We start from the raw sequence: 26,840 nt of genomic DNA on the forward strand, positions 1-26,840 counted from the left end.
GGACAACAGAGAGGGGGCAGGGCTAGACAGAGTTGGGGGCGGATTTTGAGGTGACTGGGCATATGCCGTATCCATAAAACTACCACCTTATAATGCACAAAGAAGTTATTTCTTTTAGGAAGAAATCATACATTTCAGTACGTTTAAAGGGTATTTTGATATAATTACCTTTTGTTTAATTGTATGTTGTTGTTGTACGATAGGTAATAAAGCTGTGTATTGTGAGGAGATTGTGCCTGTGGCAGGTGGCAGCACAGGGAAGGTGCGGCAGTGGGTGTAGGGCAGGCGCTGGGTGTACTGTGACCGGTGTAACCTCTAACTGAGGTCAGACTGATGGTGGGAGAGAGGAATGAAGCAGAGAAGCCTGATGATGAATCACGCTGAGACATGCAGAACATAACTAGGACTATGAGCACATCTGAGATGGCTGAGGACATCTTCTCGCAGAGTTTTTGTGCACCCCGCAGCTCTAACAAAAATACAGCTAAACCATACTCAAGTTCAAAAGCGGCTTCACCATACATACATACATACAGTACATACATACATACAGTACATACATACATACATACATACATACAGTACATACATACATACATACATACATACAGTACATACATACATACATACATACATACATCTCTGGGCAGCAACGGAACAGTTACTGTGCGCGGGTACACGGAACAGACAAGTCCGACTCCTGTGCTTGTTTGAGGTGTGAGGACAGACGTGAGACACCTGTTCCAGGTGGATCTGGTGCAAGTGCCGATATTAATGATGACAGCTGTGGATGGAAAGATCAGTGGGTGGAGAAATGCACACACTAAAAGACGGCCAGATACTCGCATAAATAGACGGTGACCTGCATTAGCGTAAGGAAATAAATCTGGCTGCCGCCTATGCTGGCGCTTTGCATCGGACTCACAACCGAGACCAAAATGTCTTACTTATGTACATACTTACACATAAGGACTAAGGGCCTGATTCAGAGGCGCTGGCAAGTAGCGAGCACTCGTTCTGAATGAGGGCGGCCGCTTATATTTTTAAGTGCGGCCTCCTGGTCGCTAGCTAAGCTATGGGTTACCACCCACAGCTTTAGCGACCGTCCAGGTTGATGGTCGCGATGGTCGCGACCATCGGGGCTTGCGACGAAACCCTTGTGGTAGGGTCTCGGTGACCGCAAGCCCCAGTGCACTTCCTGCTCTAATAGAGCGGGAAGTTCACTACTGACATCACGTGTGATGTCAGTAGGGCCGCCCACAGACGGCAGGTGTTCCTTCAGGAACGCCTCCGTTTGTGCAGCCACCCCCTCTACCCGCCTACAAAACGCAGCGAGCTGTCGATCAACATTGACAGCCGCCCCGTTATGCTGCGAGCCCCGAGCGAGTGAAGTTCCCACTCGCTCCGGGGCTCGTGCACGCACTGCCCGACCATCGACCCGCTTGCGAGCGCTATGGACTCGCGAGCGGGTCTGAATCAGGCCCTAAGTCACAGCTGTACGTAAGCCCGTTATTTTACCGATTGGCGCATGCCAATTTCTGTCTGCAATGGCGGCTGTCGCAGTGCCCTCTAAGCCGTTTGGAGGCTGGGCATGGGCAGCGAATGAGCGTTTTTACAAAACGGGGGGCAATTCGCCCCGTTTTCTAGGCTCACTCAGATGCTTGCCCGATGTTAATCCGATGCTGTATCTTCGGTCCAAGGACTCAGATTTGCGATGGCAGCAGCATGCGCCCAAAGAGTTTACAGCGAGGCAAACTGCGTACAATTTATAATCAGGTCCATAGTAAGTTACATATTGCTTGTTTCATGGTGACGGATGTTTTTTAGGTTTCACATACACAGTGGATTATAATTGTCCAGGTAGCCCATCTTCAGATGATGTGATATACTTGTATGCAGGGCCGGCTCCAGGGTTCGTAGCACCCTGTGCCAGCTCTTCAAATTGCGCCCTCACATCACAAGCGGCGAAGCCACGTGCAACCAAAAATGGGAGTGTGACCTAATTACCATAGGCCACGCCCCTATGTGATGCAGTTAACTGGAAGGAGATCTAGATGGCGAAGCGGGATCCTTCCATCTCCTCTGGTTCTTGTAGTGCACCAGCGTGACCATAAGTAAACATTTGCTGTTACTAAAGGTGTGGATGTTATGGGTCGCGGCACAGATGTTTTTCGGAGCAGCTGTCCCGGCACCGGAGCAATGCTGAATTGCTCCATTAGATCTATAATTTGCGCTGTTCCTTTGTATTTATCAATGAATAGGCCCCCAAATGTTACCAGCAGCGCCGGAGTTAAACCATTTCATACCCATAAACAGCCCAGTTCAATGTACGAGAGTTCAGGATTGTGTGATGATAAAGGTGCCGGAATTAAATATCTCTGATGTGGCTGCACTATTTGGGCGTGATGGCTGGGCGGGTGAGGGACTGGTCTGAGCAGATAGGGACGTGCCCGAAATGTCCCAACGTTCACATCAGGAATGATGGGAGGTATGTCACTAGAGCCTGAAGGCACACAACCTTTGCACTTTAAACCCATCCTATCAATAGCCACACCTTACACACAGAGGAAAATATTATCTCTACTCCGTACTATTCATCCCCACCTAACATAAGGTGATCCGCAGAATCCTACATTTCCTAATGCTAAATTCAGGCCATGTTCTGAGGGCCCGATTCAGAGCCGTACGCTATTTGCGGACGGTCGTTCTGAAAAAGGGGCCGGATATTTAAATTAAGCGCTCACTCTTTGCGGTCTGTTGACGCCTCTATGTCTGAACGAGCGAACGAAACATGCGCTCGCTATTTTGAAAAAAATGCCCCCTGGCCGCTCGCATCATACGTCATCTCCGCTATTTATTAGATTAATCGAGTACATCGAATGGCGTATGAACTGCTCGCTATTCTTGTGGTAGAATTTTCCTACTGCAATCATGCGAGCAGTTCAGGCTAAAAGACAACCAAGTGACATGGCCGATGACGCTGCTTTGTTAATTATGCACACCCTTAAAACGCCCGTTTTGACCGTTTGGCACGCCTGCGTTCGGATCTCCACTCCCCGTTTTCAAGCACCTTCCCCTGTTACCACCCACAAACGCCTCATTCTGTCACTCAAATTAGCAGGCATTCGCTATTTTGCGAGCACACGATTTCCGACCGCACTGACTGGTTCGCGCATGCGTATTACAACCCATACGCATGTGCAGATGTGCGAACATCGCTCGGAGCGAACGAGCGGCCGCTTACGAGCGGCTCTGAATCAGGCCCTGAGTTACTACGAGTTTCAGCCCAGCACTGGTCTCTAGGTATGGGATAGGCTTCCAATGAGCAGTGTAGAATGCACAAAATTACCGACTGGGAGCGACACCAGACAGACAGGTTCATTTACAAATGCACAAAATTCTGACCGCACGTGTCTCAATTATTAGTGCACAGAGGTGCGGGACCGATTCAGACACATGGTCTCTGATATGTAGAACTGTGGCCCTGATTCAGAGCCGGACGCTCTGACAGAGCACTCGCTCTGAATCAGGGCCGGCCCTCTGGTTTTTTAGAGCGGCCTCCTGGCCGCTCGCATAGCTGTGGGTGACCACCCACAGCTATAGCGAGCGACCAAGAAGATGGTCACGATGGTTAAGACCATCACGACCATCGGGCTTGCGACGAGACCCTTGTGGTAGGGTCTCGTTGCCGCAAGCCCAAGAGTGCTTTCAGCTCTAACAGAGCCGAAAGCACTCCCACTGACATCACTTGTGATGTCAGTGGGGCCGGCCCCAGACGGTAGGCGTTCCCATGGGAACGCCTCCGTCTGGGCAGCCACGCCCCCGGCCCGCCCACCAAAGGGGGCGGGCTGTCACTCAACATCAACAGCACGCCCCCTTTGGTACGAGACCCGGAGCGACGGATTGCCCGTCGCTATCCGGGTCTCGCGCATGCGCACGACGGAGCCGGCTCCGTCGTGCGCATGCGCACTGGGCCACCATCGACCCGCTTGCGAGCGCATAGCGCTCGCGAGCGGGTCTAAATCAGGCCCTGTATCAGGTGTTGCTGGGCGGTGACTGAGAAGTGACAGGGAGGTGGCTATTTAGAGAGATGCTGAGTTAGGGGTGGCCATTAGTGAGTTAACTATTGATGGTACCATTGGTGGTTGACATTGATAATATGAAACTATTGGGTGGCAACCATCAATGGTTTCATCCACCGATGGTCACGCCTACTTTAAAAATTACAGGGCCAATCAGGGAGTGGGGGCGGGCTCTGCAGGTGATGTCAGGGGCGGAGCTCGCTCCGTGTCCCAGCATGTGAAAACTAAACAAAAAAACATTGCGTTGCTTTGTGCCATTGATAGCAGAAAACCATTGAATCCCCACCATCGATGGCAAATCCATGGACCATCGATGGTTGGCCGAACATCAGCCATCGATGTTCGATGGTCAGCTCTATGGGAGTCACTGAAAGTGGATGCGTACAAAGACACTCCATCGCTCACACAGAAGAGGGCATACTCAAATGGTTAACCTGCACCTGCCATAGAGCTGGTGCAAGTTTCGATGGTGCAAACGATGGTGGCTTCCAAAGGCCTTCAAAGTGGGCGTCTCAGTCCTTACGCATTTGGGTGCGGGGCTGTACACCAGGGAAGGGTTCTGTAGCTGCATTAACATAATGTCACAGATGCTACAGCGGCAAAAGGCACGGACCCGGATAAGTCAGATGGAGACTTCCACCCGCTGTGTCTTTATGTACGCAGTTACACCTACTGGCCAGCTGAGGGCATTACAGTGCGCACACCCATTCACCCACTGCCTCACACAGGAACAGGATTACAGAATGCGCCTACATTTGCTGGTTTGCAGATCCACCTGAAAAAGTGCAGGGTGGAGACTGTAATAAAGTCCCTTCTAAGCCCTCCCTAGTACCGCTTTAGTACCCAGGGGCGTGTCCGAGACATGTTGGGGGCGTGGCCACACCCAGGAATTTTGCCTAGCTCTCACAAATGCTAAGCAGCCCCCTGTACTCGCTCATTGCTGTGTGTACCAGTGGCAGGTGCAGGAGGCACACGTGGCGCCGGTTCACCCCTGTGCTGCGGTACAGAGCACTCCGTGTCTGGAAGTCAGGACACAGCCCTCAATTCGGGACTGTCCCACCGAAGTTGGGGCAATTAGGAGGTATACTTCCAGCAGAGAGAGGACATAGAGACATCGGGGTAAATTTACTAAGATGGGAGTTCTATTAAGAAGTTGTGTTGCCCATGGCAACCAATCAGATTCTACTTCTTATTTATCTAGCAGCTTCTAGAAGATAATACCTGGAATCTGATTGGTTGCTATGGGCAATGTAAGGACATGAGATATGTGTTAAAATGTATTTGCAGCATCTCATTCCTTGCAGCGATTAATTAACTTTTTAGCCCATTTGTGTTCCCCTTCCCGGCTCCTAGTGTATGTGTGATCATTCTCAGGACACACATTCCCATTATCAGGTATATTATTTACTGTAAGAATGGCAGGAAATGTAATGTTTAGTACTGTCAAGCCCTTGATGTTAGCCTGGTCCATATGTCTGTGTTATTCATAACCACTAGAGCAAGGTGACACCTCCTAGAACAAAAGACCCTCTAAGTTAATTCCCACCTCCCCAGGGGACGCTCAGGATTTACTCCTCCTTCCATTTGCCTGTTTTGTGCCTCACTTGAATCTGACAGACTGAACGGAACCAACCCAGCAGGTGTTTGTCAGGGAAGTAATATCTGGGGGAGGTAGGAGATAAGGGACGCGCACCAATCAGGAAACGGTGCAACTCCCCCTGGGTGGTCACAATATCGTGGGAAATTGGAAGGTTTCAAAAGAGGTCACCGAAGGCAACTCCACATGTTAGTCGCTGACTTTGGCTAAGAGGCCTCGCTCTGCCAAGGTGCTAGTGGAACGCATCACCAGTTCTGTGTGGATTTGTACTTTGGAAATTCTGCAAGGACCTATACGCTACTCACTGCTACGGGATCAGGGATAGTTTGTCCTGTGGGACTGTGCATCTCTAGCTATTCCGTGGAATTTCTCTGGGACATTATACGCTGCTGAGACTGTCCCAATCTAGACTGCTACCTGCGAATTGTCTGTTCACTGTATTTACCGCTTGTCCGTACATATTATCTGTTGCTGTGTGCTGTGGGAAAATAAACCATCACGTTGGTTTCATCTGCTCGGTGTCTAGGTGATTGAGAGAACCCCGTATCCTCACAGGCAACATCACTTCTTAATAGAACTCCCATCTTAGTAAATTTACCCCATCTAATCCCTGTGCAGGGAGATATGCTCTGTATTCTCCTGGGAATCAGAGAAATGCTCCCGCACCTCCCAACATACCTCATCCTGCAAAACAAAGTCCTGTTTTGGCATGTGAGTGCATAACTTGCAGCGTGCCCAAAGGAAAGCCCCGATCCACCCGGCTCCACCTACCAGAAAGTGCTGATGTTTGTACCCGTTACAGCAGTGATTCCCAACCTCGGTCCTCAAGGCACACTAACAGTCCTGGTTTTAGTGATATCCATGCTTAAGCACAGATGGTTTAATCAAAATAACTAAGGTACTAATTAAGTCACCTGTGCTCAACTATGGCTATCCTTAAAACCTGGACTGTTAGTGTGCCTTGAGGACCGTGGTTGGGAACCCCTGCGTTACAGGCACTGGCATCGAGCCCCAAGGGTGGCATTCTTGTGAATGAGTCTGGGAGATTTCTATCCTCCAGGCAAGACACCTTAATACAGACGTTTAATGTTATCCAATAAGTAACTTTTGAGCTAAGTAAATCCTAAAACATAGTTAGGCCTGTGTTATTCTGCTATCGCCTTATAAATAACAACATAGCAGTATTATGTTCCTTCCATCGTGCCGTGTCCCTATTCCTACTTTCGTAATGTTGGGAGATATGTGTTAGGACAAGGTATGTATTATCTATATAGAAGGTCAGCTGGTCTCCAATTAGTAGTAAGCAAAACGAGCCCATCATGTTTAGGGACATTTGACTAACATCAGAGCACCTCCTGTCACTCAAATTACTGGGGGTACACAGATGAGGCAAACTGGGCGGGGCTAGAACAAACTGAAGCCACTCAGAGCATGATGATTATCGACCATCAATGGTTATCAACCATCGATGGCTATCTACCGATGGCCAATGGTTTTGCCATCGTTGGTTGAGATCTAATGGTTCTCCACCATCAATAGCACAGAGTCCCACAAGGTTTTTTTTTTTCAGCCTGGCGCCGGGACATGGAGCCTAGCTCCATCCCGATACAACCTGTGAAGCCCTGCCCCCACCTCTAATTGGTCCGGTGTCTAATAGAGCAGGAATGACCATCAGTGAGTCGAAACCATCAATGGTTTCCCATCGATGGTTTCATACCATCAAGGTTAACCTCCAATTGTACCATCGATGGTTAACCCACCTTTGTCCACCCCTAGTGACGATTCACAGCAGTGGCAAATTGTATGTGCCCATATGTATATAACTTGGAAGTGGGAGTGTCTAGACCATGTTATAGATAATCTGGTCATCGATGCACCACCAACAACACATTAGTGATATGAGGCGCCTCTCGTATTGGTGTAGTACTGTACATGCAACTTTTTTTAATTTTCTTTTTAGAAATGTAGAAGTACTCTAATATAATAATCTAATATAGGAGCCATAGTCTACTGGAGAAGTTAAGTACACTAAAAATTAATGATTAAACAAATAATGAACCTTTGTATAAACTATGATCACATACCCAACTTGCGCAAGCTGAAAAACCTCCTGATTGGCAGGACACCAGGAGGGTCCATTGGAAGTGGGAGACAATTCCACTTATATTAGTAAAGTTATGTATACACTAGTGAGAACTACAGCGTGCAGACACGATGCCGCATCTGTAGAAGACATAGAAAAGGAGGCTAAAAAGCATAGATGGCACCAAACAAGCAAAATGCTTGTAGCTTCTGGTACTTCTGCAGGAGCCTGATTCAGGAAGCTGGTAAGAACCAGGAGGTGGCAGGCGCCAGGCAGTATAGTTACCGTACATGTAAATCAGTGTTAGTGATTTGTTACTGCTAAACTTGACATAGACTATGAAGAAGCCCTATAGCACCATCTTCTGGCCATAAGTGGTGGTGTCACATTTGCCCATAAAAGCATGATTTACACCTGTCTTAAAGGATGATAGAAAACACATGGCCCATGGGAGAGCTTGTGACTTTTATCTGGCTTTAGAAATAGTGCACAGCTATGATATAATAAGTATTATCCTGCCATTTACAAGTTATGCTGCAGATTTATTTGTCTTGCATAATGACTACACCTGTGCTGGGTGGCCTGGAAAACGGGAACTGTGTGGGGTCCTGAGGCCCGAGTTTGAGAGCCACTGGCTTACTCCATTCGATGGGTGGAACATGGGGTAGGTGAATCGAGATAAATGTGTTCCTTAGTAGCACAGGCACAAAACAACTTACCCAATTCATCCCTGGATTATTTTCCCCTCTTCATGGCCAAATTCCATATTTTGGAGATGGGTTAGGTGCGGGATGCCGACACTCTGGATCCCAGCGGTCAGAATCTCTACAGGGTTAAAATACCGACACCTGTCGGTTGCTATTCTAACCCTCCCTCCCCAATGCTTAAACCTAACCTCCCCCTCCCCACACCCTAAACCTAACCCTCCCCCCTTAGTGCCTAACCCTAACCCTCCCCCTAGTGCCTAACTCTAACCCTAAATTAACCCCGCTACTTACTTTCGGGATTCCGGCGCCGGTATTCTAAGCGTCGGCATCTACGTTGTTGGGATCTTGGGGCAGCACAGAGGGTGTAATGGTTAGCATTACTGCCTCACAACACTGAGGTCATGGGTTCGATTCTCACTATGGCCCTAACTCATACATGCCTACCCTCCCGGTTTTCGCGGGAGGCTCCCGATTTTTCGGGGAAGGAAGGGTAGGCATTTCTCCCGCATTCTGCCCACTTCCAAGTGAAGTGGGAAGAATGAGGAGAATACCCGCGGCGATCGCGGGTCTCTGTGAATGGGGCGGGGCTTAAAACGGGATTCTGCATGAATCACAGCATTACCCAATCACGGCAATTTTGCTGCGAGGGGGTGGGGCTTAATGACGCAAATTGTCAGGCCCCGCCCCCGTCGGTCCGCTGCTGCTTCTCTTACCCGGGCTTCTCCTGGGAAGAGATTATTAAAGGTAGGCTAGTATGCCCTAACTGTGTCATAGTTGCCTACCTTTGTTATCTCTTCACCAGGAGAAGCCCTGGGAGAAGAGGCAGGTGGGTGGTGACAGGGGTGGGGCCTGACGAATCGCATCATGAAGCCCCGCCCTAATGGTAAAATGTCCGCGATTTGCTTACATTTAAATAGGGGCGGAGCCAAATGATGTGAATCACGTCATTAAGCCCCGCCCCCTGCACGGACTCCCGCGATCGCCGCGGAAATTCTCCTAATTCTGCCCACTTCACTAGGAAGTGAACAGAATGTGGGAGAAATACCTACCCTTCCGGGGGTGCAGGGGGTTACCCGAAAAATCGGGAGCCTCCCGTGACAACCGGGAGGGTAGGCATGTAAGAACTGTGTGGAGTTTGTATATTCTCCCTGTGCTGCGTGGGTTTCCTCCGGGTGCTCCGGTTTCCTCCCACACTCCAAAAATATACTGGTAGGTTAATTGGCTTCCGACACAAATTAACCCTAGTGTGTATGTGTATGTGTGTGTGCATGTGGTAGGGAACATAGATTGTAAGCTCCACTGGGGCAGGGACTGATGTGAATGGTCAATTATTCTCTGTAAAGCGCTGCGGAATATGTGTGCGCTATATAAATAACTGGTAATAAATAATAATCTCGACTGTATCCCTTTGGAGATATGTCCATTTCAGGTGTGGTATAAGAGATGGACGGAAAAAAGGTTGACAGTGTCTAGATATACACCAGATGTTAGACAATCAATTAGGTTGACAGGGACAAAAGGTCGACATGTGAGAACGTCGACAGGTATAAATGGTCAACAGAGTAAAACTGTCGACACAAAAATGGTCAACACATTTTTTTTTACACCCTTGGTGCCTAACCCTAACGGTCGGGTAGGTGCCTGCCCCTAACCGTCCCTTCTAGTGCCTAGCCCTTAAAAAAATATGTTGACCATTTTTGTGTCGCCCGTTTTGACCCTGTCGATCTTATATGTCGACCTTTTGTTCCTGTCGACCTATTGACTGTCTAACATCTGGTGTCTATCTAGACATTGTCGACCTTTTTACTGTCTATCTATAGTCTGGAACCCGTCCATTTCTCTGTAAATTATACCCCTTTCAGACATACGACCCGGGAATTTTCCTCCTCAGACCCGGGAATTTCTCCTGTGCAAAATCCTGGGTATTTGGTGGAGACCCCCATTCACACTACAGCTTTTACCCAGGTAGACCCCTTTCAGACATAAGCAGGGTTTTTCAGTTTTTGACACTGAATATCTGATAATAGCCAGTGTTATACCCCTTTTACACCGGAGCTAAAACCCGGGTTTTTGAAGGGTTAACCCGGGCAGCTCCCTGGTGTAAAAGGGCAGAGGGTTTGATCGCCGGGTCGAGTGACCCGGCAATCCAACCCAGGTAACTAGCAGGGTTTAACACGGGCGTAGCCCGTGAAACCCTGCTATGGGAACAGCGCACTCCGGGTCACGAAGACCTGAAGTGCGCTGCTAGCCGGCCGATTGGTCCGGCTTCAGTGGCGCTTGGAGCTGACGTCATCTCCAAGCGTCCACTTTCACTCCGCAATAGCCAGGTCTATGCAGACCCGACTGCGGTGTGAGCGGCGCTGACTCGGGAATATCCCGAGTCAGGGCCGGCAAAATTCCGGGTCTGCTCCGGATAGGAACTTTGTTCCAACTCCGGGTCAGACCCGGAATTTAGGTGGAAAAGGGGTATTATATGTGCTTATAGAAAGTGAGATGGCTGAGACTGCAGTGTGAATGTTTTAGGAACCTCCGCTGCTGCTGCTTCCTCACCTCTCACACCCTCTATATGCCAGGGGACTAGCCAGACTAGAGCCGGCACCGTCATCTGTAAGGGGTCCCACACTTGGAGCCGTGATGACGGCGCTGTGGTAGAGCCGAGGTCGGTGACCCCGGGAACCCTTCCCCCAGTGACCCTGAGCAGCGGAACTGCCTCTTACAGCTTCCCGAGCTCTTCCCCTCGCCATGTCCAAGATGCCGGCGAAGAAGAAGAGCTACTGACACACAAGTACCGACCGGACTTCAAAGCCGGTGAGGCTGCGTCTCTGTTGGTCATAACAGGAGTGACCGTCAGCCGGCCAATCAGAAGCTGCTTTTTGTAAATTCCTGGGTAGCACCATTCAGACATGAGCAGGGTAATTTCCCGGGACTTAAGTCCTGGAAAATTCCCTGGTCAATTGCAGGGTCGGCTACCCGGGTAGGTACGCGAGATCCCGGGAATTTGGCCGAGGCAGGTACCAAAATCCCGGGAATCTCAGTATGTCTGAAAGGAGTATTAGCAGTATATTGCTTATTTCATCATGGATAAAGCTTTCTTTCTGTACAATAGTGGAATAATAAATATGACAATGCACCGTCCAGTTTATACAAGATGCATTAATATGTTGTTTCCAAACTTGTCAGAACTGATAATAAAAACTCTACCTTACCTACAAATAAGAACAATTTTAATATATTTACCAAGCACCTTGGCCCCTGCATCTAACACCATCTTTCTAACAGCCTAGAAGCTAATATTTGTATTATTATTATTATTATTATTATTATTATTATTATAAAGCAAGGCCTGAGAAGCTGCTAAGGACTACAACTCCCGGCGTCCCTTGCGATTTGAGATGACGTCAGCGGCGCGTCCTGCTCTTTCAGTGGCAGCTGCAAACAACAACTCCGGCGTCCCTTGCGAGACGCGATGATGTCAGCAACGAACTACTGCTTCCACAATGAGTTGACAGCGGCGGACTACAACGCCCGGCGTGCTTTGCGGCTACACCCGGAAGTGGAGCTTCCTGCGGCGCTGTACAGCTGAGAAGCGGGGTGTACTGTCAGCACCGGCCTGTGTCACTGGGGGATCTGAGCCCGCAGCAGCCATGAACGTGGTGCTGGCTGTCAAGCAGTATGTGTCCAAGATGATAGAGGACAGCGGGCCCGGGATGAAGGTCCTGCTCATGGACAAGGAGACGGTGAGGTGCTGGGCACAGTGCAGACTGGCAGTGATGCTGTGTGTATATGGGGTGTGGGCCAGGCTCCTACCAGCAGCCATGGGCAGGGTCCAGCAAGCCCTACTTTATGGTTCATGTCACAGGACTACACAACTCATCATATAGGCCTCAGATAACTGCTGGGAGTAGTAGTTCAGCAACTTCTGTAGATCTAAGGGGTCTATATACTAAGCTTTGGATGGAGATAAAGTACCAATCAACCAGCTCCTAACAGTCATTTTTCATGGCAGTTAGGAGCTGATTGGTTGGTACTTTATCTCCATCTAAGGCTTAGTACATAAGACCTCTAAGTCTGGGGTGACTTAATTCAGCTGTAGATAACCTGTGCTCCTTTACTTCCTGGTGCACAGTCTCTTCTTCTTCTGGCTCAGTGGTGAGCATTCCCGCCTCACAGCATTTAGCTCATGAGTTCAGTTTCCACCAAGGCCCTATCTGTGTGGAGTTTGTATATCCTCCCCGCGCTTGCCTGGGTTTTCTCAGGGTGCTCCGATTTCCTCCCACACTCCAAAAACAAACTGGTAGGTTAACTGGCTTCCGACAAGAAAATTAACCCTAGTGTGTAGGTGCGTCTTAACTCTCTCCCTGCCGCTATATTAATGCAACACATCCTTGGTCACACAGTCACTCCTGTAGCCATCAGTGTGCTGGAGAACGGTGGCCATTTTCTTGTAGCGCACACCTTCCTAATTCTTCTCCCCAGTCTTTCATCTATGGCGGATCACAGTGTTGCACCCACAGAGCGCAGCCTTAGGGAGATTACTAGACTGTCCAGGGAGTCAGGGAGATCACCACTATTTTGGGGAGTCTCCCTGACATTTAGGCAAAGTTGGCAAGTCAGGCTTATGCTGATCAATGCTTTGTGCCCATGCCTGGATATAAAATAGTTGCAGCGCTGCAGTATGGGATCTTCCCTACAAGGACTGCGTAACCTCATTGCCTGACCTGTGTCATTCCTCTGCAGACGAGTGTCGTGAGCATGGTCTATACGCAGTCTGAGATCCTGCAGAAGGAGGTCTATCTGTTTGAACGCATCGATTCAGCCAATCGGGAGAGCATGAAACATCTAAAAGCGATTTGTTTTCTCAGGCCAACTAAAGTAAGTATCAGACTTTTTAATTTTAAAGGTTCGTACACACACAACGATTTTTTGAACGATTTAACTATAACGATGTCGTTATCGTTAAATCGTTCATAAAATCGTTCATCTTTTTAAGCTGAACGATGAACTATAATCGTTCATTCGCGTTCACGTTTGTAGTGTGTAGTTCATCGTCCATTCTGACTGTCCAACAAACGTTTTTCGTTCACTTTTTCAAGAGAAAAAATGAACGAAAATCGTTCACTAAAATCGTTGGTTACTAACGTTGTTGTGTGTACGCACCTATAGTCTGCGACCTTGTACACAGAGCACTTTGGTGGCTGGTTAATATCCTGGTATTTATCAGCAGGGGATGCATTATTCCAAATATTGTCACTATATTCTTACAAGAATAAGTAACAGGATTACGACCGTAAATGACAGAATTCCCATTATGTGTCATGGTAATTTGGACATATTCCACGGTAATACAGGGTAAAAGGTTCGTATTGTGTCAGCACAGCATAAAGTATATGAAGTTGGTAAACAGTGCTATGCAGTAAATGAAATGTTTAATAAGTACACATGTAAGGATAACAATTATGACAATTGTAACAATAATTATGAAGGTTACTGTGTGCAAAACTAGATAAAATGTAATAGATTAAAAATGAAAACCAGTCTGCATAAACTAAAATAAAGTAGGGTACATTAAATACAATGCAACAATCAATATACAGTGAATAAAATAATAATAATTGACAGAGCAAATGATGTTCCAGAATGCAGCTTTGATAATTGACTGGATATAATGAAAAGTTCAATGTCCAAAATGTTGGTCCAGAAAAATAATGAATAATAATTGGTGATTATGTCCCAATAAGTAACAAGTTGCAGCTAACAAGCCGTCCTGGCAAGTGTGGATTAGTGGTGTGGTGTGAAAGGGTGCGCGCACCTCATACCTCTTTGTGCAGTGCGGTGGTGCACTTGGTGCAGAGTTCACGTCTGTGCGGCTGCAATGGTGTGGAGCCTCCCGGTCCGTGGCTTCTCCTCCGGAGCGCTGCGGTGCTGCCTCAGGTGGGAATAGACAGCAGATGTAGCCGCTGTGGTGGATGCTCCGGTGGTGACGTGCACGCTGGTTCACCGGCAGAGTGGCCGTCTCTGGAGTCCGTGTGTCGAATGAGGGTGGGGGTGTTCCCAACGCGTTTCACCCGCTTGTTGCTGTGCGGGCTGATTTTAATCTATTACATTTTATCTAGTTTTGTGCACAGTAACCTTCATAATTATTGTTACAATTGTCATAATTGTTATCCTTACATGTGTACTTATTAAACATTTCATTTACTGCATAGCACTGTTTACCAACTTCATATACTTTATGCTGTGCTGACACAATACACACCTTTTACCCTGTATTACATATTTTCTGGTGACTACGGGAAACTCACCGTTGTCTATAGCAGCAGCATACACCAACCTCACTCCTTACCTACATCCCAACTCCCCAGTAGCGCACTACACCAACCCCTACGTCCATATTCCACGGTAACTTTGAGATTTTTTTCCATATGGGATGTGAATATATTATTATATTATGTAATGTTGAGGTGACCCAGCATATGTCTGGTGCATATTAATAGTTAATTATTTAAATAACAATATTTGACTGCATGAAACCAGATCAAAGTGCATCGTAAACCCACTCAATAATTGCCTGTGTCTCTGTGCATTACAGAAAGCGTATTGAGTCTCTCATGTAAATCTGGACTTTTAGACACTAGTGTTTGTAGAATCGCGGGGCGTGCAGAGCGAAGACAGGCGGCGAGTTGCGTATTTGCAGACCGTTTATTAAGGCATGTTTTATGTTGATGGTAATCTGGTGATGCCGATTCCTAGCACCTAATTCATGTTCGTTTCTTTCTTATAACTAGGAGAATGTGGGTTACTTGATCAAAGAACTCCGCAGACCCAAGTACAGCGTCTATTTCCTCTGTAAGTACGTGCCAATGAAATGCTTGTGGATAGTTACATGACAAAGCCCTTCGTACCACTTGGGCATTCCTGTTTTTACTTAATTTGTCAGCGTCAAATATATAGAGGTCATAAAACCATATCTTCCTAGTAAAAGCAAGTCCCTGGTAACTAAGGTTTGTATAGCATTGAGATGCCGTGGAATTGTTACCCATGTTTGTCTGTGTTACTGCCGTGTGACTGGATAAATGGCAAGCTATGCTGATTACATCTTGAATATGGAACCTTTATTACAAAGTTTCCCTACACACGACGACATACTGGCTCCATATTTATAGTAGGCCAGAGGTTTACGCTGCTATGTCCCTCTCTCATACAAGTGTCATTTCTCAGACTTCAGCAACGTGATCAGCAAGAGCGACGTGAAGTCTTTAGCGGAGGCAGACGAGCAGGAGGTGGTTTCTGAAGTGCAGGTAAAGAATCGGGGGCAGGAACGATAAACAGGGCTGTAGATTAAAGATTTCTGTAAATAGCGGGTGGCTGAATAATTGGTGACATTAGGAATACACAGTGTATTTCTTGTTTGGCTGACCAGCAACTTTAATCTGTTACAATTAAAGGTATATAAGAGCATGGAGGGTCTATTGATTGGTGTAATATTGGTTTGGGCACCACTGTCAGCCATGTTTGTGTAGACCTTGGTTTACCTGAACTTTCACCCATTTGTCCTTGGTTTTTGTTTTGCAGGAGTTCTATGGAGATTACATTGCTGTGAACCCTCATGTGTTTTCGTTAAACATTGTGGGCTGTTATCAGGTGAGATGTCTGTCAGGGCTGTGACGACTGCACGCGAGGGCGACATTCTGAGCAGTAGGAGCGTTCAGTGGCTAAACCCAAATCTGAAGTTGTCTTCTATAAAGTAGCTATTAATAATGCATATGCACACTCTACAGCAACTGAATTACTGACTGGAAGTCTCCTGTTTGTGCAAGGAAATGTCTCAGCGGTCAGTTTGGAGCCTAGAAGCGCCATGAAGCGCAGGCTTTCGGCCTACTTGTGTGGGCAGCCTGTAAGCGTAAGCCCCACACTAGGCATAGGTCTGTCCGAAGGGGCTGCCCTTTGCAGGGTAGTGGTCCTGGGGGTGGAGAATGTAGACCTTGCACCCAGTATAGCGTCTCCTCCCTAGCAGGCGTCAGTACACCGACTAAAGTGCAGTCATGGGGGGTCATTCAGACCCACTCGCGAGCGGCAGTACGCTCGCAAACAGGTCGATGGTCCCCACTGCGCATGCGAACGACGGAGGGAGCTCCGTCGTGCGCATGCGCGAGACCCGGCGAGCGAAGGACTTTCCATCGCTCCGGGTCTCGCACCAAAGGGGGCTTGCTGTCGATGTTGATTGACAGCACGCCCCCTTTGGTGGGCGTTCCGGGGGCGTGCCTGCCAGACGGAGGCGTTCCCATGGGAACGCCTACCGTCTGCAGCCGGCCCCACTGACATCACTAGTGATGTCAGTGAGTGATTTTGGCTCTGATAGAGCCAAAATCACTCCTGGCCTTGTGGCAGGGAAACCCGACCGCAGGGTTTCCCTCGCAATTCTGATGGTCGCGATGGTCAAGACCATCGCGACCATCTTTTTGCATGCTCGTATATGCTGTGGGTGGTGACCCACAGCTATACGAGCGTCCAGGAGGACGCTCCATATTAATGGAGGAGGGCCCTGATTCAGAGCGAGCGCTCTGGTCAGAGCGTCAGGCTCTGAATCAGGGCCATGGTCCCTTCCTCCTCTCGGTGTTCCCAGCTGCAGGAAAGTATACTTGGAGCTACTGTGGGGATTACAGACTGGGACTGTGGTTTTTCTCTTACACTTTAATGCTGGTACGTCATTTTACAGTATTCCTCCTTAAACCTGTTTGTGGTGGCTGGGGTATCTTTGAGACCCACTTCCAGCCTTGGCCTGCGTCAGCTTATCTTTGGAAGTGCTGCCAGAGCAACTTTGTAAAAGGTTTCATGTGAGCGTATTCTAGATCAAACTCCTCTCCAAGTGGAAAGAGCTGCACCGTTACTTGACCAGTAAACACATCAGAGGTCGGCATCATCACCCTTCATGGAGGCACAAAGACCTCTTCTACAATGAAGGAAACCACCAGGATCATGCGTTGGGCAGGACATGTTCTGGCAATATAGGTACTGTCCATTCTAGGAGTAGAAACCTGGGGGGTCTATTACCCCAGCACGGACATTTTGCAGCTGATTGAGGAGAGGTGATGTCAGCTTTATGACCTGTACTTGGACACAATGGAATTCTGACTGAACGTGGTTGAGCGCTGTTGGTGACACCACACCGGCCAAGGCGGTCATGGTACAGAGTCATAATCTGTTTATTTATTTCTCAGGCTCCATGGCAACCCTGTTGTACAGAATTAAGCCAAACTATTTTATTCATTCTTTAGTATTTTTATTGATCCTCTCCAAAAGGTACAGAGTGGGCTGAATAGGCCCCGAAAAGACCAAACAGGCCCAATGTACAGAAATGCCTGAAGTACATACAGAAAGGAAACGAGCAAGACTGATGCAATGCATAGTCTATGTATGGATGCAATGAATAGTCTATGTATGGATGCAATGAATAGTCTATGTATGGATGCAATGTATAGTCTATGTATTGATGCAATGTATAGTCTATGTATGGATGCAATGTATAGTCTATGTATGGATGCAATGTACAGACTTAAGAGGCCAGGATAGGTCCTCACAAGAGGTTTCCCTGTTTTCTAAATAGTGGTGTCTGCATTCCAGGGTCGGAACTGGGATCCTACCCAGCTGTCCAGGGCAACGCAGGGACTGACCGCACTGCTGCTCTCCCTGAAGAAATGCCCCATGATCCGGTACCAGCTCTCCTCAGACATGGCCAAGCGGCTAGCCGAGGGCGTCAAGGTGGGTGCAAGGCAGCAGGTCCTAATTCATGAAAGATCGTCTTTACTGTCTGACGTACACCCGGAGCTGTCCCCTCTTTTATTATTCTTCCCCAGTTGCCCCTCTCTCTCTCCTCCTGGGGGTGTTAGGTGAAGCACATAGCTGGGGGAAGATAATACAGCTGGGGTCTCTCCTCTGCTGCTGAGGATTGCTTCCTTCTCAGCACAGAGAGTATATTACTAACGTTATGTCTTAGTCAGTCATACACCATAATTCTGCGCATCATGAGAACCACCCAGCCTGGGATGGACACCTCGTGTTTTTAGGCCCAGACAAACGGGTTGAAAACCTATAGACCAAGGTAGCGTGCACAATCTGTTACTCTCTGGCTGGCAGTGCCTGATGGGACTTGTAGTTCCAAAACAGCCACTAGTTGCCTAAGCAAAGTTGTGTCTGCAGAGGACCTGGGAAATGGGTTATGATGGGAAAATGACTTCTAAGGAGGAAACGTGAAGCTGGCTTTATAGATGGATAGTTTTCTCCCAGTGAGTGCAAATTAAAGTGAGAGACTAGAAGTAACGTGAAGAATGAGACGGCCACCTATCGGCTTCAGCCCTTCATATTTACTATATGCGTTGGCACAAAAGAGCTTACAATTTAGTGGAAAGGAGGAAACCAAATGTCCCAGTAACGGTGTGTGTCTAGCCATAGGGTCCTCAGCCTTTGTATTCACCTTCCCGCTGTTACCATTCACTTCCCAGCAAGTCATCACCAAGGAGTATGAGCTGTTTGATTTCCGTCGCACCGAGGTGCCACCCCTACTCCTCATCCTGGACCGTTCCGATGATGCCCTCACCCCGCTGCTCAACCAGGTGGGCTTACGTCTGTGATTACAGTACGAGTAACCTAAAACCAAGATGTCGTTGTGATTTTTATTTTCTGTTAATCTGAAACTAGGGCTAGTTTTCAGTACCGATGGAATATCGTATGTAATAGGCTATGATTTGCTGGTCTCGGCAAAGATTTTGGTAAGATAACCGCTAGATTTAAAGCGGCAATTGGTTTTAATGTTAAAGCAATCTAGTTTTCGTTTAAAAGTAATTGGCGCTTTAAATCTAGCTGCTTTCTCTTTTAAAATACTTTTATTGAGTTGTGATTATAATTTCAACTGTATTTTCTTTGTGTTCTGGTAACAGTGGGCTTACCAGGCCATGGTCCACGAGTTACTGGGCATCAACAACAACCGCATCGACTTGTCCCGGGTGCCAGGCATCAGCAAGGATCTGAAGGAAGTGGTGCTGTCTGCAGAGAATGATGAGTTCTATGCTAATGTAAGTCACCTACGGACGGGGAAATGGACTTGTGAGATTAAACATGACCTCCCCCTGCCCAGTGTTGTAATCAGGGGGAGCGGGCTGTCTTGAGACCGCACAGAGCACGGAAGTGACTAGCGGCTGAGAGCTGGATCCTGTCCCTCCGTCGTAACAGCCGCTCAGTCTCTCCCCGCCTCCTTCTCGACCACCAATCAGCATGCAGAAGCATGCTGATTGGTGGCTGGCACTGGTCATCTACAAATCAGTGCAGGAGGGGGCAAGGCTATGCAAAATTGCCCCTTCACCATCTCCCTGTCTAAATACATCAGCCCAATTCATCTACACTGATACATAATTAGTCACTACTAATGGTAATATGTTACAGTATAACAGACTATGAATTGATAGTCACTGAGATAACATTCCATACCTATGTACAGTAGAGGAAAGGCCGCGTAGCCCGTGACTGTTCTTATTGGGATGGATTCCTTTTATAAGTGTTAATGGCCTGATGGTGTATGGGGCTAATCTGCTTCTTATGGCTGTGTTTGAGCCTTGAACATCACTTAATGGTATAACCCTATTAACCCTTGCAGAACATGTATCTGAATTTTGGAGAGATTGGGACCAACATTAAGAACCTGATGGAAGATTTTCAAAAGAAGAAACCCAAAGAACAGCAGAAGCTTGAGTCTATTGCAGACATGAAGGTAGGAGACATGCTCCATATCGTTATAGCAACACGCATGAAAATGGCATATGTACTATAACCCATAGCAACCAGACCAGTCCATTATAGGCTTTTATCAACCTGCACTGGTAAAAGTTTGCATTTACGTAAACTAAGTAAAAGTGGAGCGAAAATATATATATATATATATATATATATATATATATATATATACAGGTATAGTCTTGTTCTACTTTGTATTTGGAAATGTTACATCTACACTTTGTGATAAATGTCAGGGTTTGATCACAACTAGATCCTGTGTTTTATCTGCCACTATTTAAACCATGAAAAGCATTCTATAAATAGTTATATAGATATGTTACATTTATTAGTTTATTTTTTTCTTACCCTTGTGTGAGTAAACGAGAGATGCTGTTTGTAGACTTGCCTGTGCAGTTTTTACTTCTACCACTAGATGGCAGATATGTCCCTGCACGCACAATTATACGGCCCATACATCAACCACCCCAACTCCCTGATCCGCAATACAATCGGCAGCCAGCGTTGATCGGGGAAATACAGCATGTTAAAAATCTTCACCTTGCCGATTCCCATCATTTTTTTTGTCGGGGTTGGCGAATTGAGGATTTCTGTCAGCCATAAAAACGGTTGGAAAGCTGGCACCTATTAGGACCGTTATTAAAACGCTTTCTTTCTGCGGTTACGTAATAAAACATGGGTGCCTGCAAAATATTCTCATGGTTACTTTGCTGCCACGTGTTTCATTGCTGTCCATTCTCGGAATAAATACCTATATTCGCCCCTATGGAATTGCCCCGATAAAGGCCAGATGTATGGGCCCCATTAGCCCACATGAGAAGCCCAGTTTCGCCTCTTCAGTCCTAAGTGTAGATGCAATTGAAATACTTAGAGCTCTGCATCACCGGTACTTGCGCAGTACGTAAGCACGCACGATACGTTCCACAAGGAAGCGCGCATTCAGCACTGCATCACCCCATACATGCGGCACGGCAGAGCGATTCAATAGATACATTGTCAGCCTCGCTCCCCAGTGCTATACTTGTGTCGGGGTCGGTTTGGAGCCACAATGTAAGCACATCACTCGCCCATTAAACCGCTCTATGGGGTACTTGCTAAATATAGACAGGATGCTTGGCAAACATAAGTGGGGCACTTGGGAGAGTCTGGGCGTAACAGATGATCCATTTATGGCCAAGCTTCGGAATTATGTCATCATTTAGTTTATTGGCGGTGACTGGCATCTGACCCGGCAATTCTTCCTCTTTCAGGCTTTCGTAGAGAACTACCCTCAGTTCAAGAAGATGTCTGGCACGGTGTCCAAGCACGTGACGGTGGTGGGAGAGCTGTCGCGGCTGGTGAGTGAGCGCCACCTAATGGAAGTGTCTGAGGTGGAACAGGAACTGGCCTGCCAGAACGACCACTCCAACGCCCTGCAGGTAACATAATCAAACTCCTGACCGCCACTGCTGCGAATCAGCAATGCTTACCACTGTGCTGTTTTGTTCAGCCCATAAAATGGTCTCCTGCACTATACGTTGGCAACCTCTCTATAAACTCCTTTCTGACCTATAAATAATTTTATTTTTTTTCCCAGCAGTGAGAACTGTACAGAACATTACTTGTAACAATTAATGAGTCATGTAATGTCCCTTTGAACCCTCAGGACAATGACGTATAGAGGGTCACCCAGCTCTGTGTCCACTACTTCAAAATCTTTTGCCATAATTAATTTAACGTCCCTGTACAAGTGCTTGAGTTGTCTTATTCTCTGCACAAAGCCCCGATAGTGTAAGGTCACACCAGCCTGTTCCCCACTGTCAGGGGCCGATGACACAGCCCTGTGTGTAGGCCTGGGATGCTGACTGAGGCAGTCTTTGTACCCGTGGACCTGGCTTGTGAGACGTACTAAGACTCATGCAGACAATAGCCCCTGCTGTGCAGTGTGCGCACAGACGTCACCGGCCCTCCGCGCCCTTTAATGTACATTCTGCGTCATGACCACTCTGTGAAGGTTACATACCGACAGCATGACGATGGTTAACCCCGTGTGTGCTCCAGACTCCCAAACGCTGCCAGTCTTGTTTACAAAGATAGACCAGACCTTATTTATTAACCTTTATACAGCGCAAACATATGACGCAGGCGTTACAGTGACTGTTTAATCATTCACATCAGTCGCTGCGCCAGTGCTGCTTACAGTCTGTGTTCTCTGTCACACACATCACATACGATATTCCCACTCGTGTTTATAGGATGGAGAGCAAATAATGATCACATACGATATTCCCACTCGTGTTTATAGGATGGAGAGCAAATAATGATCACATACGATATTCCCACTCGTGTTTATAGGATGGAGAGCAAATAATGATCACATACGATATTCCCACTTGTGTTTATAGGATGGAGAGCAAATAATGATCACATACGATATTCCCGCTCGTGTTTATAGGATGGAGAGCAAATAATGATCACATACGATATTGCCACTCGTGTTTATAGGATGGAGAGCAAATAATGATCACATACGATATTCCCACTCGTGTTTATAGGATGGAGAGCAAATAATGATCACATACAATATTCCCGCTCGTGTTTATAGGATGGAGAGCAAATAATGATCACATACAATATTCCCGCTCGTGTTTATAGGATGGAGAGCAAATAATGATCACATACGATATTGTCACTCGTGTTTATAGGATGGAGAGCAAATAATGATCACATACGATATTCCCGCTCGTGTTTATAGGATGGAGAGCAAATAATGATCACATACGATATTGCCACTCGTGTTTATAGGATGGAGAGCAAATAATGATCACATACAATATTCCCGCTCGTGTTTATAGCATGGAGAGCAAATAATGATCACATACGATATTCCCGCTCGTGTTTATAGGATGGAGAGCAAATAATGATCACATACGATATTGCCACTCGTGTTTATAGGATGGAGAGCAAATAATGATCACATACGATATTCCCACTCGTGTTTATAGGATGGAGAGCAAATAATGATCACATACGATATTCCCGCTCGTGTTTATAGCATGGAGAGCAAATAATGATCACATACGATATTCCCGCTCGTGTTTATAGGATGGAGAGCAAATAATGATCACATACGATATTGCCACTCGTGTTTATAGGATGGAGAGCAAATAATGATCACATACGATATTCCCGCTCGTGTTTATAGGATGGAGAGCAAATAATGATCACATACGATATTCCCACTCGTGTTTATAGGATGGAGAGCAAATAATGATCACATACGATATTCCCGCTCGTGTTTATAGCATGGAGAGCAAATAATGATCACATACGATATTCCCGCTCGTGTTTATAGGATGGAGAGCAAATAATGATCACATACGATATTCCCGCTCGTGTTTATAGGATGGAGAGCAAGTAATGATCACATACGATATTCCCGCTCGTGTTTATAGGATGGAGAGCAAATAATGATCACATACGATATTCCCGCTCGTGTTTATAGGATGGAGAGCAAATAATGATCACATACGATATTCCCGCTCGTGTTTATAGGATGGAGAGCAAATAATGATCACATACGATATTCCCGCTCGTGTTTATAGGATGGAGAGCAAATAATGATCACATACGATATTCCCGCTCGTGTTTATAGGATGGAGAGCAAATAATGGCCCTCATTCAGAGCCGTACGCTATTTGTGGTCGCTCGTTTAAAAACAAGGGGTGGCTATTCAAATGATCCATACGCACATTGCAGTCTGTTCACACCTCTAAGTCTGAACGAGCGAGCAAAACATACGCTCGTTTATTTGTTAAAAACGCCCCCTGGCCGCTCGCATCCTACGTCATGTCCGCTATTTATTAGATTAATCGAGTACATCGACCAGCATATGAACTGCTCGCTATTCTTGTGGTTGGTGTTTGCTACCACAAATTTGCGAGCAGTTCTGGCTATAAAATAACCCAGTGACGTGGTCAATGACGCTGCTGTTTTAAATATGCACACCCATAAAACGCCCGTTTTGACCTTTAAGCACGCCTGCGTTCGGATCTCCACTCCCCATTTTCAAGCACCTTCCCCTGTTACCACCCACATACGCCTCATTCTGTCACTCAAAATAGCAGTCCCTCGCTATATTGCGTACCAACGATTTTCGGCCGCACTGACTGGTTCGCGCATGCGTACTAAAAACCGTACGCATGCGCAGATGTACAAACATCGCTCGGAACGAGCGTACTGCCGCTAACGAGCGGCTCTGAATGAGGGCCAATGATCACATACGATATTGCCACTCGTGTTTATAGGATGGAGAGCAAATAATGATCACATACGATATTCCCGCTCGTGTTTATAGGATGGAGAGCAAATAATGATCACATACGATATTCCCGCTCGTGTTTATAGGATGGAGAGCAAATAATGATCACATACGATATTCCCACTCGTGTTTATAGGATGGAGAGCAAATAATGATCACATACGATATTCCCGCTCGTGTTTATAGCATGGAGAGCAAATAATGATCACATACGATATTCCCGCTCGTGTTTATAGGATGGAGAGCAAATAATGATCACATACGATATTCCCGCTCGTGTTTATAGCATGGAGAGCAAATAATGATCACATACGATATTCCCGCTCGTGTTTATAGCATGGAGAGCAAATAATGATCACATACGATATTCCCGCTCGTGTTTATAGGATGGAGAGCAAATAATCACATACGATATTCCCACTGGTGTTTATAGGATGGAGAGCAAGTAATGATCACATACGATATTCCCACTCGTGTTTATAGGATGGAGAGCAAATAATGATCACATACGATATTCCCACTCGTGTTTATAGGATGGAGAGCAAATAATCACATACGATATTCCCACTCGTGTTTATAGGATGGAGAGCAAATAATGATCACATACGATATTCCCACTCGTGTTTATAGGGTAACGTTCACATGTTAAACTCTGTGTTTATTGGAAACTGATCACGTATGTTAAACCCTGTTGTGTGATGAGCCATTTGCCCTGGGTTCCCCGCTGAAGGGGTTGTTTCTTTATTTCAGAATGTGAAACGTCTCCTGCAGAACCAGCGCCTATCTGAGTTGGACACTGTGCGTCTGGTCATGCTGTATGCTCTGCGCTACGAGAGGCACAGCAGCAACGGTCTGCAGAGTCTCCTCGTTGACCTGCGGACTCGGGGAGTGTCTGAAAAGTATCGCCGGGTGAGTACTCAGTGCTGAGCCCCACGGCACCCTATTACGGAGTAAACATCCCGGGCTGCTGGCTTACATTCTGTCTGCCTGGCAGCTGGTGTCTGCGGTGGTGGAGTTTGGTGGGAAGAGAATCCGAAGCAGTGACCTCTTCAGTCCAAAGGATGCCGTGGCCATCACGAAGCAGTTCTTCAAGGGACTCAAGGTCAGTACATCTCTTATGTATCACAGAACCTTACTCCATGCCCTCAGATACTGTTTGTCATAACTGCATAGCATTAGGGCCCATGAGCAGTTTGGACACACACGTCTAGACAAATGTCACCGATCTGGTTGTGTTGACATCAGGCTGAACCGCTGTTTTGCTGTGCATGGACTCCACGCATATAGAAATGGGTCTTCACGTCACCTGGTTTTCCCGCCATACCCAGTCAAGTTCCATGTATATAGAGATCGGTTCGGAGACCTCCCCATGGTACAGGTTTTGGCAAGTTTGGTTACATACTAGTGGTTTAGTGCATCCGTCCCCAGGAATGGTGACTATTTGCTTAGTCCAACAGTGTCCTGGGTCCTAAGTCGGCAGCGAGAGAGACTCTGCGCACCACTAGAGAGACTCTGATTCGCTGGCTTGAAATACCATGGGGCACCTGATTGGACACGTGTAACTGGGTGCTGGTTTCAGGCTAACTGTAAGGTCCAGGACCCTGCTTAACTGAATGTTGGAAATGCTACCATCAGCATATGTTGGATGGACCATACCAATGTGCATGGGGAAGGGGGTGTCTTCCAATCAGTTGAAATTCTATTAAGACTAATGTCCCAGTTTAAGGGCAGGGGATGGAAAAATCCATAATAAAAAATACAACAAAATATCGATTTAAATATTTATTTTTCCCCCTTGCCGTCATCATTTCTATAACCGTCTGCTTTTCCATCTTAATCAGTACATTTTCAGGCTTCATTTAGCTTTATTTGCAGTTCTCGGGAGGTGTTTAGGAGATTCCAATCCCTGAGTGTTTTAATTCAGAAGCCATAGGCAAGTGTAGCATGGCGGCCTGGTTTTCTCTGCACATTTTAGCCATAGAAATGTTGTATTTATTAATTCTGTAAGACATCTCTAAACACCTGCAAGGAAAGCTCCTGACAGCCGATAAATTAGAGATTGTATACTATTTGGCCATGTTGTTGGGCATAACACATGTTCTTGAGATCATAGAAACAATTTAATAGGAACAACGCACTTTCGGTGCACCACCAGGTGTATGCAGCCATTTTTTGGACTGAACCAATGTTCAGGTCACAAAATGGCTGCACTTTTGAAAGATTCATGACAGAAATGAAGAAAAGTATTAGTCGAACAGTGCATGCAATCATTCACGGTGACTTCCAA

General features: G+C 46.8%; 1 protein-coding gene across 1 annotated transcript in view; it reads left to right on the forward strand.

Moving 5' to 3' along the window:
• The first annotated feature begins 11,942 nt into the window (after positions 1–11,942).
• VPS45 (vacuolar protein sorting 45 homolog) overlaps positions 11,943–26,840 on the forward strand; it is a 28,915-nt gene continuing 14,017 nt past the window's right edge. Inside the window, exons 1-12 of the mRNA XM_088474169.1 lie at positions 11,943–12,206; positions 13,207–13,341; positions 15,255–15,315; positions 15,688–15,767; positions 16,042–16,110; positions 18,091–18,228; positions 18,969–19,079; positions 19,404–19,538; positions 20,117–20,230; positions 21,504–21,671; positions 25,304–25,462; positions 25,548–25,655. Coding sequence (XP_088330295.1) covers positions 12,114–12,206; positions 13,207–13,341; positions 15,255–15,315; positions 15,688–15,767; positions 16,042–16,110; positions 18,091–18,228; positions 18,969–19,079; positions 19,404–19,538; positions 20,117–20,230; positions 21,504–21,671; positions 25,304–25,462; positions 25,548–25,655 — 1,371 coding nt within the window. The 5' untranslated portion in view covers positions 11,943–12,113. The remainder of the gene's footprint in view (positions 12,207–13,206; positions 13,342–15,254; positions 15,316–15,687; positions 15,768–16,041; positions 16,111–18,090; positions 18,229–18,968; positions 19,080–19,403; positions 19,539–20,116; positions 20,231–21,503; positions 21,672–25,303; positions 25,463–25,547; positions 25,656–26,840) is intronic.

Source organism: Taudactylus pleione, unplaced genomic scaffold, assembly GCF_031769625.1.
Source record: "Taudactylus pleione unplaced genomic scaffold, aTauple2 ptg000148l, whole genome shotgun sequence".
NCBI classification, from domain to species: Eukaryota; Metazoa; Chordata; class Amphibia; order Anura; family Myobatrachidae; genus Taudactylus; species Taudactylus pleione.